Source organism: Eubalaena glacialis, chromosome 12 (genome assembly GCF_028564815.1).
Source record: "Eubalaena glacialis isolate mEubGla1 chromosome 12, mEubGla1.1.hap2.+ XY, whole genome shotgun sequence".
Classification (NCBI taxonomy): Eukaryota; Metazoa; Chordata; class Mammalia; order Artiodactyla; family Balaenidae; genus Eubalaena; species Eubalaena glacialis.
The window spans coordinates 48,550,170-48,563,347 of record NC_083727.1 but is presented as its reverse complement, the minus strand read 5'-3'; the positions used below and the strand labels follow the sequence as shown (position 1 = coordinate 48,563,347).

Here is a 13,178-nt window from a genome sequence, read left to right as displayed (position 1 = left end):
AGTGCACTTGCGTCTCACCGTTACCATAGCGACTGGTCCTCCCGCCAGCAGATCTTCGCTGCCTTGTAAACATCTGAGCAACTGCAGCTCCGGAGGCCGGGGTCACTGGCGGGTAACTAGGCTTTGGCGTGGGATTTTAAAACGTGTGTCTTTAAAGCTGTTTATGATCTATCAGAGGTTCAGTCTTCGTTTACAGTCTCAATACCTGGGGCGGCGGGTCAAATTCCGTTCATTCCGATTCCTCCGGACTCTGCGTTAATCTATTCAACAAGTCCTTTGTTCTAATAAAAAATAATGTCGATGAGCACAAAGAAACCCCAGACAAATAGACGTGTCAGGGTACAACCGAAACTAGGTGGTTATACAGATTGACAAAAATGGCGCTTCAGAGGCCCAACCAGTGTATGTTGAAGCTGTATGCTCCCAACATTAACTTCTAGGCCCTCTGCAGGATTCAAAAGAAATTAAGACATAGATCCAGCTCCAGAAGGCTTACAATCTGATTGAAGATACACACGAAATACTCAAAAAATTGTGACGATTTTGTGGCGCTAAGTGTAATAGGATTCAATAGAAGTCTGATGAAAGAGATGAAATTAAAACTAGGCATTTTATTTATGTACAGTGTTTAGGTGGGACAAAGGAGGAGATCGAAAAATCAGGTATTCCTGAAAACGACCAACTCCTAAAATTTTCAAACATTGAAAAATACTGTAAACTCTTATTGATTAATTTAGACCAGATTTCAATTAAGAACTCAAGCACTTCTTTCGTAAAATTAATATTTTCCACAAAAATTCTGGGGAACTACAAAATACTAGGAAGCCTCCCCCCACCAAAAAAAAGTTAAAATTACATGTGCAACTAATGTGTGGTAATAGGAATTGTAATATTCGATTGTTTGGAACACCTTATTCCCCTACCAATACAAATAATAGTTGTTACTATATCTCTGATATCTGGTAAGTTTGAAGTTGCAATGGGTGGTTTATGAGGCTGAGGCTTTCCCACATTTCCATTTCGATGTTTTTCACCTTATTACTCACATATCTTATGAATAATAGGTAACTTTTAGTCAATAATTTTTTGCATTTGCTGGATTTTACTCTTAACTGCTTATTAGCATGCAGTCAGTGTTAGAGGTGCAGTCAGGTTCCCCTAACACTTCACTTAGGTCTTAACATTAAAGTCCTAAAGTCTGGGGCTTCTAAAATTTGCAAAGCTTGGTCCAGTTTGTGAGTAGATCTGTATCTGTGAGCTATGGTGCCAGCTCATCTGGTATTCTGGCCTCTGCAGAGCTCTACCCTTCATGCAGTGGTTAGGTCCTAGTCATGACTCCCTAGAGGTCATACGTGGGAACGGAATTAAATTAAGAAAGTTCTAACAAGTCTCACTAAAAACTTCAGTCTGGGGAGAATCAGACTGAGAGGAAATTCTGCTTGAGAGTCAAGGTAGAACCTTACATACCAGACACTTTAGGACTTCAGTAGGAGCAGAAAAAACATTTTAGAGTTTATACTTTCCAGGAGTCCACCTTGAAGTCATATATCTGAATATATCCTAAAGTTGAATGCACTCCTAATTAGATGGACTGAGACCTCATTTAAAATATTCAACAAACTTTCAGAAGAGCAAGCAGAACGCAGGCCACCCAGAAGGCTACACACAGCTCTCGTGGAATTCTCTCTGATACACCTCCTCTGATAAAAACACAATGAAAAAGAAAATATGATTTACCTTTCAAACTCTAGCTGTGAGTGGAAGAGCAGATCTCAGATAAGTAGGAAAGAAGTCAAGGAGAATTTACCCACAGAATAGCAGAGTATGGTAGATTGGAGTATTGTTCTGAATTCTTTACTCTCTCCCTTTGCACATGACTGTGCAGTACCTCCTGGAACAGGGGTGTAGGCAGAGTATACGTCTTTGTCCTATTGGTCAGGCTTGGTCAGGTGGCTTGCTTTGGCCAGTGGAATGATATCAGGTATCAAAGGTTTTAGGTGTGCTTGCATGCTTTTGCCTCTTGGTCTTTGCTATTTTTCGTAAGAAAAACTACCTCAGGTGGCTGCTGTTTCCAAAATGACGAAGACATGTGGATCAGATCTGAATGTGCATCTCAGTTGAAATGTGGAGTACTGCTCATCCTAGCCAAACCCAGGAGAGGCAAGTGGAGAGCAGCTGAACAGCAGTCTCTCCACAGTCTTAATAAGAAAAAAGGTTTTTGGTTGAAGCTGTGAGATTTTGGGGTGCAATAGTATTGGAGCAATAGCTGTCTAACACACCAAGCAAATAGATTGGGCAAAATTTTATATGTTAAATGTGAGCAAGAGGAAAACATCATTGAAAATTATGCAGACTACTCCTGTAAAAGGAAGGAAGGATGGAAGGAAAATAGCATGTAAAAGATGAATGAAGTACATGACCTGTAAAACCTAACCTAAGGGGAAAAAAGAAAATTCATATAATTTTTGTGCTGTAGAGGAACTTATTAATAATAAGAATATGAATTTGGTAGTACAGGAACTTAAAGACAAGATGCTAAAATAATGTATTGAGGGCTGAGTCTTGCCTTGTTTTTTTCACTACTATATCCTTAGTACTTAAAACTCTGCCTGGTGTACTATAGGTAATCAATAAATATTTGGTGAATAAATGAACTAAAATGGAAATAAAAGAGAAAGGAAACTAAAGACCAAAACATGTTAAAGGACTAATGAATAATTAGAAGCACAGAGAAGCAGACTAGAGAGCTGAAAATCAAATTACTGATTAGAAGAAAGGCTTGAGATAATCACAGAGAACACTGAGGCAAAGGACAAAGGTATAATAGCTCTTGGAAGATAATATATGTGAAACAGATAAAGATGGTTCAACATAAGATTAATAAGTGCCCCTGAAATAGAGAACACAGCAAATTGAAGAAGAACTGTTCTTATTGATATAAAAAATAATAAAGGAGGAAAAATCTATAGATTAAAAGCATATACCATGTTACATGGAATAATTTCTATAGAGCAGTCAACACTAAGGGATGTACCCTGGTTCAGTTACTCAGTTTTCAGAATAAAGAAAGAATTCTTTAGGTACACAGGCAAGAAACAAAAGTTGGGGGGCGGCATGGAGAAAAAACAATTAGGCTCCTTTAGATTCATCTATAGTACATTTAGTACTGGACGACATTACAAAGATGCTACAAATTTCGGAGAAGGAATAAAATGTGTTCCAAGGAAAATATACTCCTATAGCTTTCAAAGTTGTCATTTAAATATACTTTGAATTTGTGGGCACTCTATCAATTTTTATTCCTGCTTGCGCACTGCATTTCTGAGCCCATCTCTTTGTCATATAACTTGACAAACACAGCCAACAGCAGCTAACATGTTATTGGCATTCTGTCTTCCAACCTCTTCACCTAGCATTCACCAGCAAATCATCTGCTTTCTAGGTTATCACAGAGTTTTCCAAAGATTTTTCCAATAGGTTTGCCACTGAATAGCATAGACAACTATCCTCTCAGTTTCCAATAACAATTTTCTTGACACTCGCTGCTTGACCACTATGCTGGTGACTTATATTTTATGTTTTTGTTATGGCAGTACCTAAGTCTGGACCTAAGTCTGTATAAGTCAGGATAAATTTTATTATGCTGTGGTAACAGCCAACCCCCAAATCTCAGTGGTGTAAAACAACAGTTGTTTATTTTTTGCACATGATACATGTCCATTGGAGGGGGGAGTCTGGTAGCTATGCTTTATGTTATCTTCACCCTGGCACCTAAGTTGCTGAGCTACCACTATTTGATAATTCCTGGTTTTTGTGGCAAAGAGAAAGACAACTCAGGAGAGTCTTGTACTGCAATTAATGGCTGCTGTTAATTTACTGGCCAAAACTAGTCACATGGGCTCCAAGTAATCATAAGGGGACCAAGAATTACAATTTCTGGAAGACAGAAAGCCAGAAATATTTGATGAACAACATTTGTAAGTGCATCACAAGCACTCTCAAACATGACACCAAAACACAGTATCTGTGGTAGGCAGCCTCTCAGATGGTACCCAGTGATCTCTGCCTCCTAGTTTTTTTTGAACTTCTCTACAGATGATCTGCCTCCTATTTTTGTGTAATCACCTCCCATTGAGTCTGGGCTGGACCTAGTGGTTTCTTTCTAATGAATAGCGTCCAAACACAGCCCAGCAGCCATCCTGAGTTGGGGAGACAGAGGAACGAAGACAATGACAGCAGACTTTCTTGTTGGAAACAATGCAAACCAAAAAACACTGTAGAAGAATATTTAAAGTCCTTAAAAAAAACCCCACAAAATTGTTGACCTAGGATTCAATACCCAGCAAAAAGAATGTTCAAAAATGAAGATTAAGTAAAAACATTCAAAAGGTGAATGAATTAATCACCAGAAGTCCAAAACTTAAATGAAAACCTTCAGATAAAAGGAAAATTATGTTGGATGGAAATCTGGACCTACTCAAGGGGATAAGAACACTGAAAATGATAAATATGTGGGTAGATATAAAAGACTTCTCTTGAAAAATTTCCTAAAGAGATGATTGCTTAAAGAAGAACTAATAATAATGTGCTGTGGGGTTTATGGTATACGTAGATGTAAAGTACATGACAACAAAGTAATACAGGGTGTGAAGGGGAAATAGAATATATTCTTGTAATTTTCTTGTGTTGGAAGTGGTATAATGTTATTGAAGGCAGACTGAAAAGTTAAAGATGTATACCATAAACCCTAAAGTAACCCAAAGCAAAGCAAACCAAAACAACATGCGAGTTTGTATAGCAATGAACCAATAATGGAGATAAGATAGATTCATAAAATATATTCAGCTGTTTCAAAAGTACAGAATAAGAACAAAAGGGGAACAAAAACTGATGGCACAGAGTACAAATAGTAAGAAGGCAGATTTACATTCAATCATATCTATCGCATTACATGTAAATAATCAAAACACCCTAATTTAAAAGTCAGAGATCATCAGAGTAGATTTGTAAAAAGCAAGACTCAGCTATATACTGTTTATAAGAAAGCTACATCAGGGCTTCCCTGGTGGTGCAGTGGTTGAGTATCCACCTGCCAGTGCAGGGGACACGGGTTTGATCCCTGGTCCGGGAAGATCCCTCATGGTGCGGAGCAGCTAAGCCCCTGCGCCACAACTACTGAGCCTGCGCTCTAGAGCCCACGAGCCACAACTACTGAGCCCACATGCCACAACTACTGAAGCCCGCGCGCCTAGAGCCCGTGCTCTGCAACAAGAGAAGCCACCACAATGAGAAGCCCGTGAACCGCAATGAAGAGTAGCTCCCACTCGCTGCAACCAGAGAAAAGCCGGCGTGCAGCAACAAAGACCCAACACAGCCAGAAACAATAAATAAATAAAATAAAATAATAAAAAAAGAAAGAAAGCTACATCAAATATAAAGTTTGAAACTAAAAATATAGGAACATTATATGAACACTAACGAATACAAAGTAGCTATATAAATTTTAGACAAAGTAGAGCAAAGAATACTACTAGCGATAAAGATATTTTATAATAATAAAAATATAAATTCATCAAGAGTACATAATGCTACTAAAAATTTATGTACCTAATGAGTTTCAAAATACATGAAGCAAACACTGGCAGAATAGAAAAGAGAAACAGATATTCATAATTATAGTTGGAGATTGCAACATCTATATTTCAATAATTGATAAACAAGTATACAGAGAATGAGTAAGAATGCAGAAGACTTGAACAACTCTGTCAACCAATTACGTGTATAGAATACGTCACCCAACAACAGCAAGATACACATTCTTTTCAAGTGTACATAGAACATTTACCAAGATAGTCCTTATTCTGGCCATAAACAGGTCTCAATAAATTTAAAAGAATTAACAGAATACAAAGAATGTTCTCTGTTAACAATGGAATCTAAGAAATCAGTAACAGAAATAGCTGGAATATTCCCAAATATTTGAAAACAAAATATCATAGTTCTAAATAACCCATTGGTCAAAGAAGAAAACAAAAAGGAAGATTTTAACTGAAGAAATGAAAATAACAAAATTTCAAAATTTGTGAAATGAAGCTAAAGTACTGCTTTGATGGAGATTTATAGAATTAAATACTTATGTTAAGAAGATCAAATCAATGACCTAAGCTTCCATTTTAAGAAACTAGACGAAGAAAAGCAAATTAAACCCAAAGTAAACAGGAAAAAAGGAAATACTGAAGATTGGAGTTGAAATCGAATAAATAGAAAACAGAAAATTAATAGAGGAAAAAATCACTGAAACCTAAATATGTTTCCCAGGAGATTAAAATTCTTTTGTGGGCTCCCTTGCTCATAAGGTAAAGTCTAAAATCTTTAACTGGGGTTCATATTCCTGCTTGATTTAGCCTCTACTTATTCTCTCTGACCTGGTTTCTTTTTTATTTTCTCTGCTGTGGTTATGCTGGCCTTTCAGATTTTCTGTTGTCCTTTCTACTGGCACAGGACCATTGCACATGCTGTTTCCTCTGTTTGCCCCCTTCCCAACTGTCTCAGTGTCTTTGCTTCCTACCCACTTCCACCTAGTTAATGCCTACTCGTCCTTTAGATTTAGTGCTAATCTAGAGCATACCCTACCCTAACTTGTAAACTCCATTAGGGCAGACACTGTATTTGTTTTGCTCAATATTTTACCTTTAATACTTAACACATGCCTTGCTTATGGTGGATTATCAGCAAATATTTGTGGTATGAATAAAGTAATTCTAATAATGGATATTTTCTTAGGATATGACCAGTTCAAACATTACTCTTTTTCTGTATCTCATGAATCAATATCCTGAAGATTGAAAGATCACTATTCTTGCACTTATGAGAATTAAGAGAAAGTATTTAGAGATTTCACCATTTTTTTTTTCACTATTTATACTTCACCTATTCATCCATTCCCCTGTGAAGATCTGCTGTAGAGTCAAGTTTATTTTATCTTCTGATGTATATACTCTAGTGCTGGATAGTTCCATCATTAAGGCTACTTTTTGGTTTGTCTCACTGTATCATCCATATTAAAGAAGAACCTTGGCACAACTTGTGCCAAATAAACTAGTTTAAAATATGGTAAATTGGGGGAATTTAAGAATATTTCACATGCGAATATTTGCTTTGCAGCTTAAAGATAGTATATCAGTGATTAAAAAGTGAAATCAATGCCTCAACACTCTGATTGAAATTTTGTACCCCAGCCGTTGGCTTTTTATTCCTCAAAACAACTCTATGATGTAGGAATTAATACCATTTTACAAACTTTTAGTGACTTGCTCAGTCTCAGAGTTAACACGGTGTTCGAATTTAAACCTAACTCCGAGGCGCTAACCCACCGTTTTCGCACTGCCACCCACACAGAACATTCAAACTATTAAAAAAATGTTGCCATACTAAGTGTCAAATGTTTAGGTCCTAGTGATATATTAGCTAACAATGACCAGCAATTATTTCAGTTTGTCTGACGGTGACACAGTCAGTTAAATGATTTCTCTAAGCTAAGATTGTGATCAACTCTTCACAGCACCCTAGTAAGAAAGAGAAGGTAGAGTTCAGCTTTTATCTAACATCAACTTAATTATGTAAAATGCTAATTTCCTATTACATAAAGCATATGAAAACAGAACAGTGGGAACTTAGCATAAAATGTAGGTAGTAAAAAAGATTTTCATTAAATGTGAAAAATGCTCATTAGCATTTAATAGTTCAGTCATCAGCTAAGAAAACTGAAAAAAAATTGATTAGCTGAAGAGTAATGTTCTGGCTTAAGAGTTAAACTTAAGTATTACATTCAGTGAGGTAAGCTGTTGATATAGAAACTGGGAGAGAAAGGGCAGTCCAGAAGATAAATTTCAGCTTGTTGCTGGAACTACAAATTGAGACATTTTATGTTCTAGCAGGTAGGGAACTATATGAAAGAATCTCTGATGTCATAATTCCTGGGTGTCACTGGGATATTTTATCATCATTCATTTGGTGAAGATGTTATAAACGGAGGAGAACTCAGGGCCCAGGGAACAGAATAGAGAGGACAGTATAAGATGTATTCTTCCTTTCTCATTATTCCTGTCACTTGGGAATTTCAAGCCTCTTTTGAGGAAACAGGAGAGAAGAGGTAGTCCAGGCATTAGAGAGAGGGTTTAGAGAGTCCTACATAGGAAGAATGATAAAGAAATTTGTAAAGGTGCAGTTTGAGGCTTTTGGCATGGGACGAGGACATGGCTAGATTGGATTAATTTGGGTTATTAGTTAAGGGAAAGTCTGGTAGACAAAGGTAATGAGGAGAATAGGATATAAAGTGAGGAGAATCTCATGTGATTTTGTGCAGATTGATTAGACTGTCGGTTTAGAATAGTTACAGATAAAGTAATTCATAGATTAAAATATTTAATGTTGGAAAATAAACAAGGCAATGACAACAAGAATAAAACCTTCACACAAACTTTAGAGACAATTTTTTAGCTAGGTTTCAGCTTGTTGCTGGAGCTATGAATCGTGATATTTTATTTGTTAGCAGGTAGGAAACTATGTGAAAGAATCTTCTGGTGTCAGAATTTCTGGGTGTCACTGGAACATTTGATCATCATTCCTTTGGCAATTCCAGCCTTCTCTGGAAGGTCAGTAGAAGCAATTGATTTATTCACCTCTACAGGAATCAGACTCGGCCTATTTTGGTAAGTCTGTGTATTCTTGATCAAGTTAGCTGAAGCTTAATACTTACATATGATAGCTAGTTATACTAAACCATAGTTTTTACTATGGTTTTACTAACTTGTCATTGAGCATAACGCTTTTTTCTTCGATAATGGACACATAGTCTATAACAACGATTATATAATATTCAAATTCCAAAACTTTTAATAATTTAGTTTTACTATTACCACAATAAACATTTATTAGGCATAGAATACTGCCCTAGGCATAAGAAAGTTATAAGACATTTTTCATTTTTCCTGCCCTTTGCTGAAGACATGTAAATTTATACAAGATAGAGCTATTAATTACCCACTGTGTCCCAGACACTGTTCTAGGTATTAAGGATTTAATCACTGGAGACAAAGACAGACATGGAATGGGAGTGGGGGGGGACAATGATTAAGCAAAAACATTTACAAAAAAATTAGAGCACTGGTTCTCAACAGGGGGAGATTTTTCTCCCCTTTTCTACCAAGTGATATTTGGCAATGTCTGGAGATATTTTTGTCGCAGCTTTATGGTGGGGTGCTACTGGCATGTGAGTGAGTGAGTGGAGGCCTTGGATGCTGCAAAACTTCCTACAATGCACGGGACAGTCTCCTCCTTCCTAAACAAAAAGTTACATGACCCTAAATGTCAATAGTGTCAGAGTTGAGAAATCCTGAATCAGAGTGATGATAACTGTTATAAAGCAGAAGTAGAGTGCTAAGAAAACATATAATGGAGGGGTTATAAAAATCTTCTCCGAGAAAGTGACATTTAAATTCAGACTTAATGAATGAGTTGGCCCTAACAAGAGTGGGAGCAGTGAGGTGGGGAAGAATTCCAAGCAGAGGCAACAGTAGGCAGTGAGGAGCTTATTTTGTGTAGTTGTGTGTGTGTATGTGTATCATATATAGCGTACGTATCTCATATATACATTACATTGCATATGTGTATGTATATATTTAATCATGCTCAGTAGTATCTGCTGAGTAATAGCAGTTAACATTTATTGAGCCTGTACTACATGTTAGGCACTGCATTTCACATGTATTACTTTATTTAATTCCCATTATTACCCTGGAGGTAGATAATATTATTAAGCTCAGTTTATCTTTGAGAAGCATACTTGGTTAAGTACCTTGCCTAAGATCACATAGTTGGGAAGAGCCAGAGCCACGATTTGAATCCAGGTCAGTCCAGCTCTTCCAAGGCGCTTTCTTAACTAATGCACTGTAAATGTAGAGAGGCAGGGGTTAACAAATAATCACCAGGAAGAGAAGGAATAGCTGTAGATATCAGGCAGATGTGAAACTCTTGTACTTCAAAGGAAGACAAGGGTTTAGCTAGGCAGAGAGGCAGTGGGAGCTCAAGCTTGTCAATTGCCATAACCATTCAAAGGAAAACAATTTTTTTTCACATAACATAAATGGACTTCAGTTATGTTAACCATAGGGCACAGTTTACTTTATCATCTAGTGGCTATTTTATATTTGCTCAAGACTTAAAATTGTATGTAAAAGAGAGTTGTATAATAGAGTATTTATGTACTTTTATAGATATTTAAATATGTCATTTTCAGAATGTTTCTATATGCCTATAGCAAAATTAATATTAAGAATTTCAAAGAACTATTTGAAAACAACTCACCCCCCCCCCTCCATTATTTTAACTTTCTAATCTAGGTTTTCAGTGAATTATGCCTTTTCGGTTTGGGACTCAGCCAAGGAGGTTTCCAATGGAAGGGGGAGACCCTTCAGTTGGGCTGGAGCCTGGGCTGAGCTCCAATGCTTCCTGTAACGGGAAAGAGATGTTACCAAGCAGGTAAAAAGTCTTCTTGTCCTAACAACTGAGGAGATGTGTAATGGCTATCATCAATGCAAGCTTTAGCTGACATTCAATTAGTAAGAAAGAAGCCTAGGAGCATTGCTGTTATTAAATTAGTATTACCAGAGCCTAGGTTTTCTTAGCATAGAGTCTGTATATTGTAAGTCTGAATGATAGACCAATTTTGGGGGGTAAATATTTAGCTAGTTTTTTGTTAATAGTTTCAAGATTATATAACATTCAATCAAATAAGCAAACCTTTAGTGCTATTATGTGCAGGGCACTGTGCTAGGCATAAGGCTACAAAATATGAAAAAGACTCAGACCTCAGAGTCAGTGTCACTTTGGCTTTGACTTGACCTTTGGCAGAAGGAGAGTGATATAGAGGTGAAGATTCTATTTTTGCAAAATTGAAGAAAACTATAATAGGATTTATTCCACTTTTCTTCTGTTTACCATAGTACATTGTTTGATTTCTCATGGCTTGGAATTTTCAGAACACAGATTTAAGCTTAATAAGGTAGGTACTTTAAACATCAGAGTTATTCAAGGATAACATAGGCTACTTCAGGAAATACTGATCAGTAGTCTTTAGAAATGTTTAAGGTTGGGTTATTATTTGATGGAGATGTTGGAAAGGAAATTCAAGCACTAGGTGTATTTTTAGACTAGATGTTATTTAAGGGCTCTTTTAAACCTGAGATCCTATCAACATTTGAATAGTATGTGGAATAGTATGTTCAGTTTTATATTTTTCCACAAATATTCTAGTTTTTAAATCACTCAACTGGAGTGATTTTAAGGTGCATATATGTATGAATTGCCATAGTATTATCACTTATGTTTACAACTATGCACTCCCCCCTGCCCCACTTTTCTTTGCCATTTAGAAATCACTGCATACCTTTCAAAAGAACATCTGGAGGGTTATCTTTGTATTTATAAGTTTCTTTTGATTTAATGTATGGCACAACATTTAACAACAATTTCTTTGCAATGTAAGTCTAAAATGTCTGCCTCATTAGTGCCACTGTGTTATATTTTGTGACATTCAGAGATTTCAAAAAGACTTAACACAGCTGAATAAACACTCAAACTTTGGTTCTCTGAAAAAAATTTCCTTTTTATATCTAAGTACATGTCATTTGCTCTTTTATTTAGGCAACTCCGAAGATGCCCTGGAAATCATTGCCTGACAATAACTGATGTTCCCATCACTGTCTTTGCAACAATGCGAAAGCCACCTGCACAAAGCAGCAAGGAAATGCATCCTAAATAGCATCATTAAGTCTTTTGTAGAGGTTTGACTAGGTCAAGGGTAATGGACCAGTATCATCTTATGATCTGGTAAGCAAATAAAAGTGGTGGCCCCTTTGGATGGTGACAGTAGTTGAAATATTTACTTTTTGTAGGGAAAGACTGGAATGTAGTCTGTAAAACATGTATAGTGATAAGCCATCAGTTATGTTTGATAGATAAGACAGAATAATATTTCACAATTAGAAAGTGCCTTAGAGATCATCTTGGTCACAGTGGATCATTAGTATCAACAATTCACAATGAAGCTTAAGCCACCTTGATTATCAGTCAGGAAGGGCCCATTCTAAATGCTTAATGTGTTTTGGGCTGATTTCCTTTGCTTATTTTTGGGTTGCTACTTAGCTGAATCCTTTCACTTGAATACCTTAGGCCAGTTTCTGTCTTTCTGTCTTTTGATAATGTTCTGCCCAGGAATGATTATATTGGGTGAGAAATGGAGCCTGTGGGTTATGCTTTTTGAAATAATACCCAAGACTGAAGGAAATTCTTAGTCCATGGTTAATCTGCAAAGCATACACACTGCTATCATATGGGAGCTCAGGTTATTGGTTAAATTTATTATAATGAGGTCAAGGCTGTGATTCTAACCCCTATGTTTCCAGGAAAAATGATGTCTCATCATCACACTATTACCTCAAGTCCCAGCCAGTCATCTTGAAATTGTCTACAGTTAGTATTGAGAAACCTCAGATGGATCTTTTTATTTGATTAGACTTAAGGTTCAGTTTTGAGATGTAGGCCAGCTCTTTCTGTTTTCTTTTTCTTCTTGTAATAGTTCCAAGAAACTCAGCTTGCTTTCTTTTCCTCTTGATGGTTGCCACCATTCATCCCATGAAATTTTCTTTTCTCCAAAAGACTGACTTTAGTGTCAGATATAGTTTCCCCAGTTTCTTGTCTACTTTTCTGCTCCTGAAGATATGTATGTGTGTATATATATATATATATATATATATATATATATATATATATATATAAGCCTTTTTAAGTGAAAGGTTTATTAGCTTATAATTACATGCACATAGATGCATGTGTGCTACATGAGGTGAAAAGAAAAGCTTTTCATCAGGGATTTATAAATGGAGAAATTCTGAGAGCTCACACAGTGCTAGGAGATGTTTGAATTCCAACCAGCCAGAGTGGAAAGACCTTATTGAACCTGTGGGGCATTGAGTAGAGTCCTCAGAAAGGTCATGTCTTAGTAGGAGGTCTAAACTAGCACTAGATTAAAGGTTAATGTATACTAACTTTAACAAAGTTTAAAAGTAAGACTTGAGAGAATCAAGATGATTTCCATGAGTAACTTAATTATTTGCCAA

At 36.5% G+C, this 13,178-nt stretch overlaps 1 protein-coding gene across 3 annotated transcripts; it reads left to right on the top strand.

Annotated features, from left to right (window-relative positions):
• Positions 1–29: 29 nt before the first annotated feature.
• Positions 30–12,072, top strand: FAM229B (family with sequence similarity 229 member B). 3 transcript variants are annotated; one of them, XM_061207478.1, is made up of 4 exons: positions 30–112; positions 8,552–8,654; positions 10,401–10,539; positions 11,704–12,072. In XM_061207478.1, exons 3-4 carry the CDS (start codon positions 10,415–10,417, stop codon positions 11,819–11,821), a joined length of 243 nt encoding a protein of 80 aa, XP_061063461.1. In that variant the 5' UTR covers positions 30–112; positions 8,552–8,654; positions 10,401–10,414; the 3' UTR covers positions 11,822–12,072. The 3 variants fall into 3 exon arrangements, with proteins under 3 accessions (XP_061063461.1, XP_061063459.1, XP_061063460.1); XM_061207476.1 differs by having other exon boundaries at positions 8,552–8,711; XM_061207477.1 differs by having other exon boundaries at positions 40–112; positions 8,555–8,711.
• The last annotated feature ends 1,106 nt before the right edge of the window (positions 12,073–13,178 follow it).

Coding starts and splice junctions, on each gene's coding strand:
- FAM229B (XM_061207478.1), top strand. CDS start 10,415: ATGCCTTTTCGGTTTGGGACTCAGCCAAGGAGGTTTCCAATGGAAGGG. Junction 10,540..11,703: donor AAAGAGATGTTACCAAGCAG/GTAAAAAGTCTT, acceptor TCTTTTATTTAG/GCAACTCCGAAGATGCCCTG.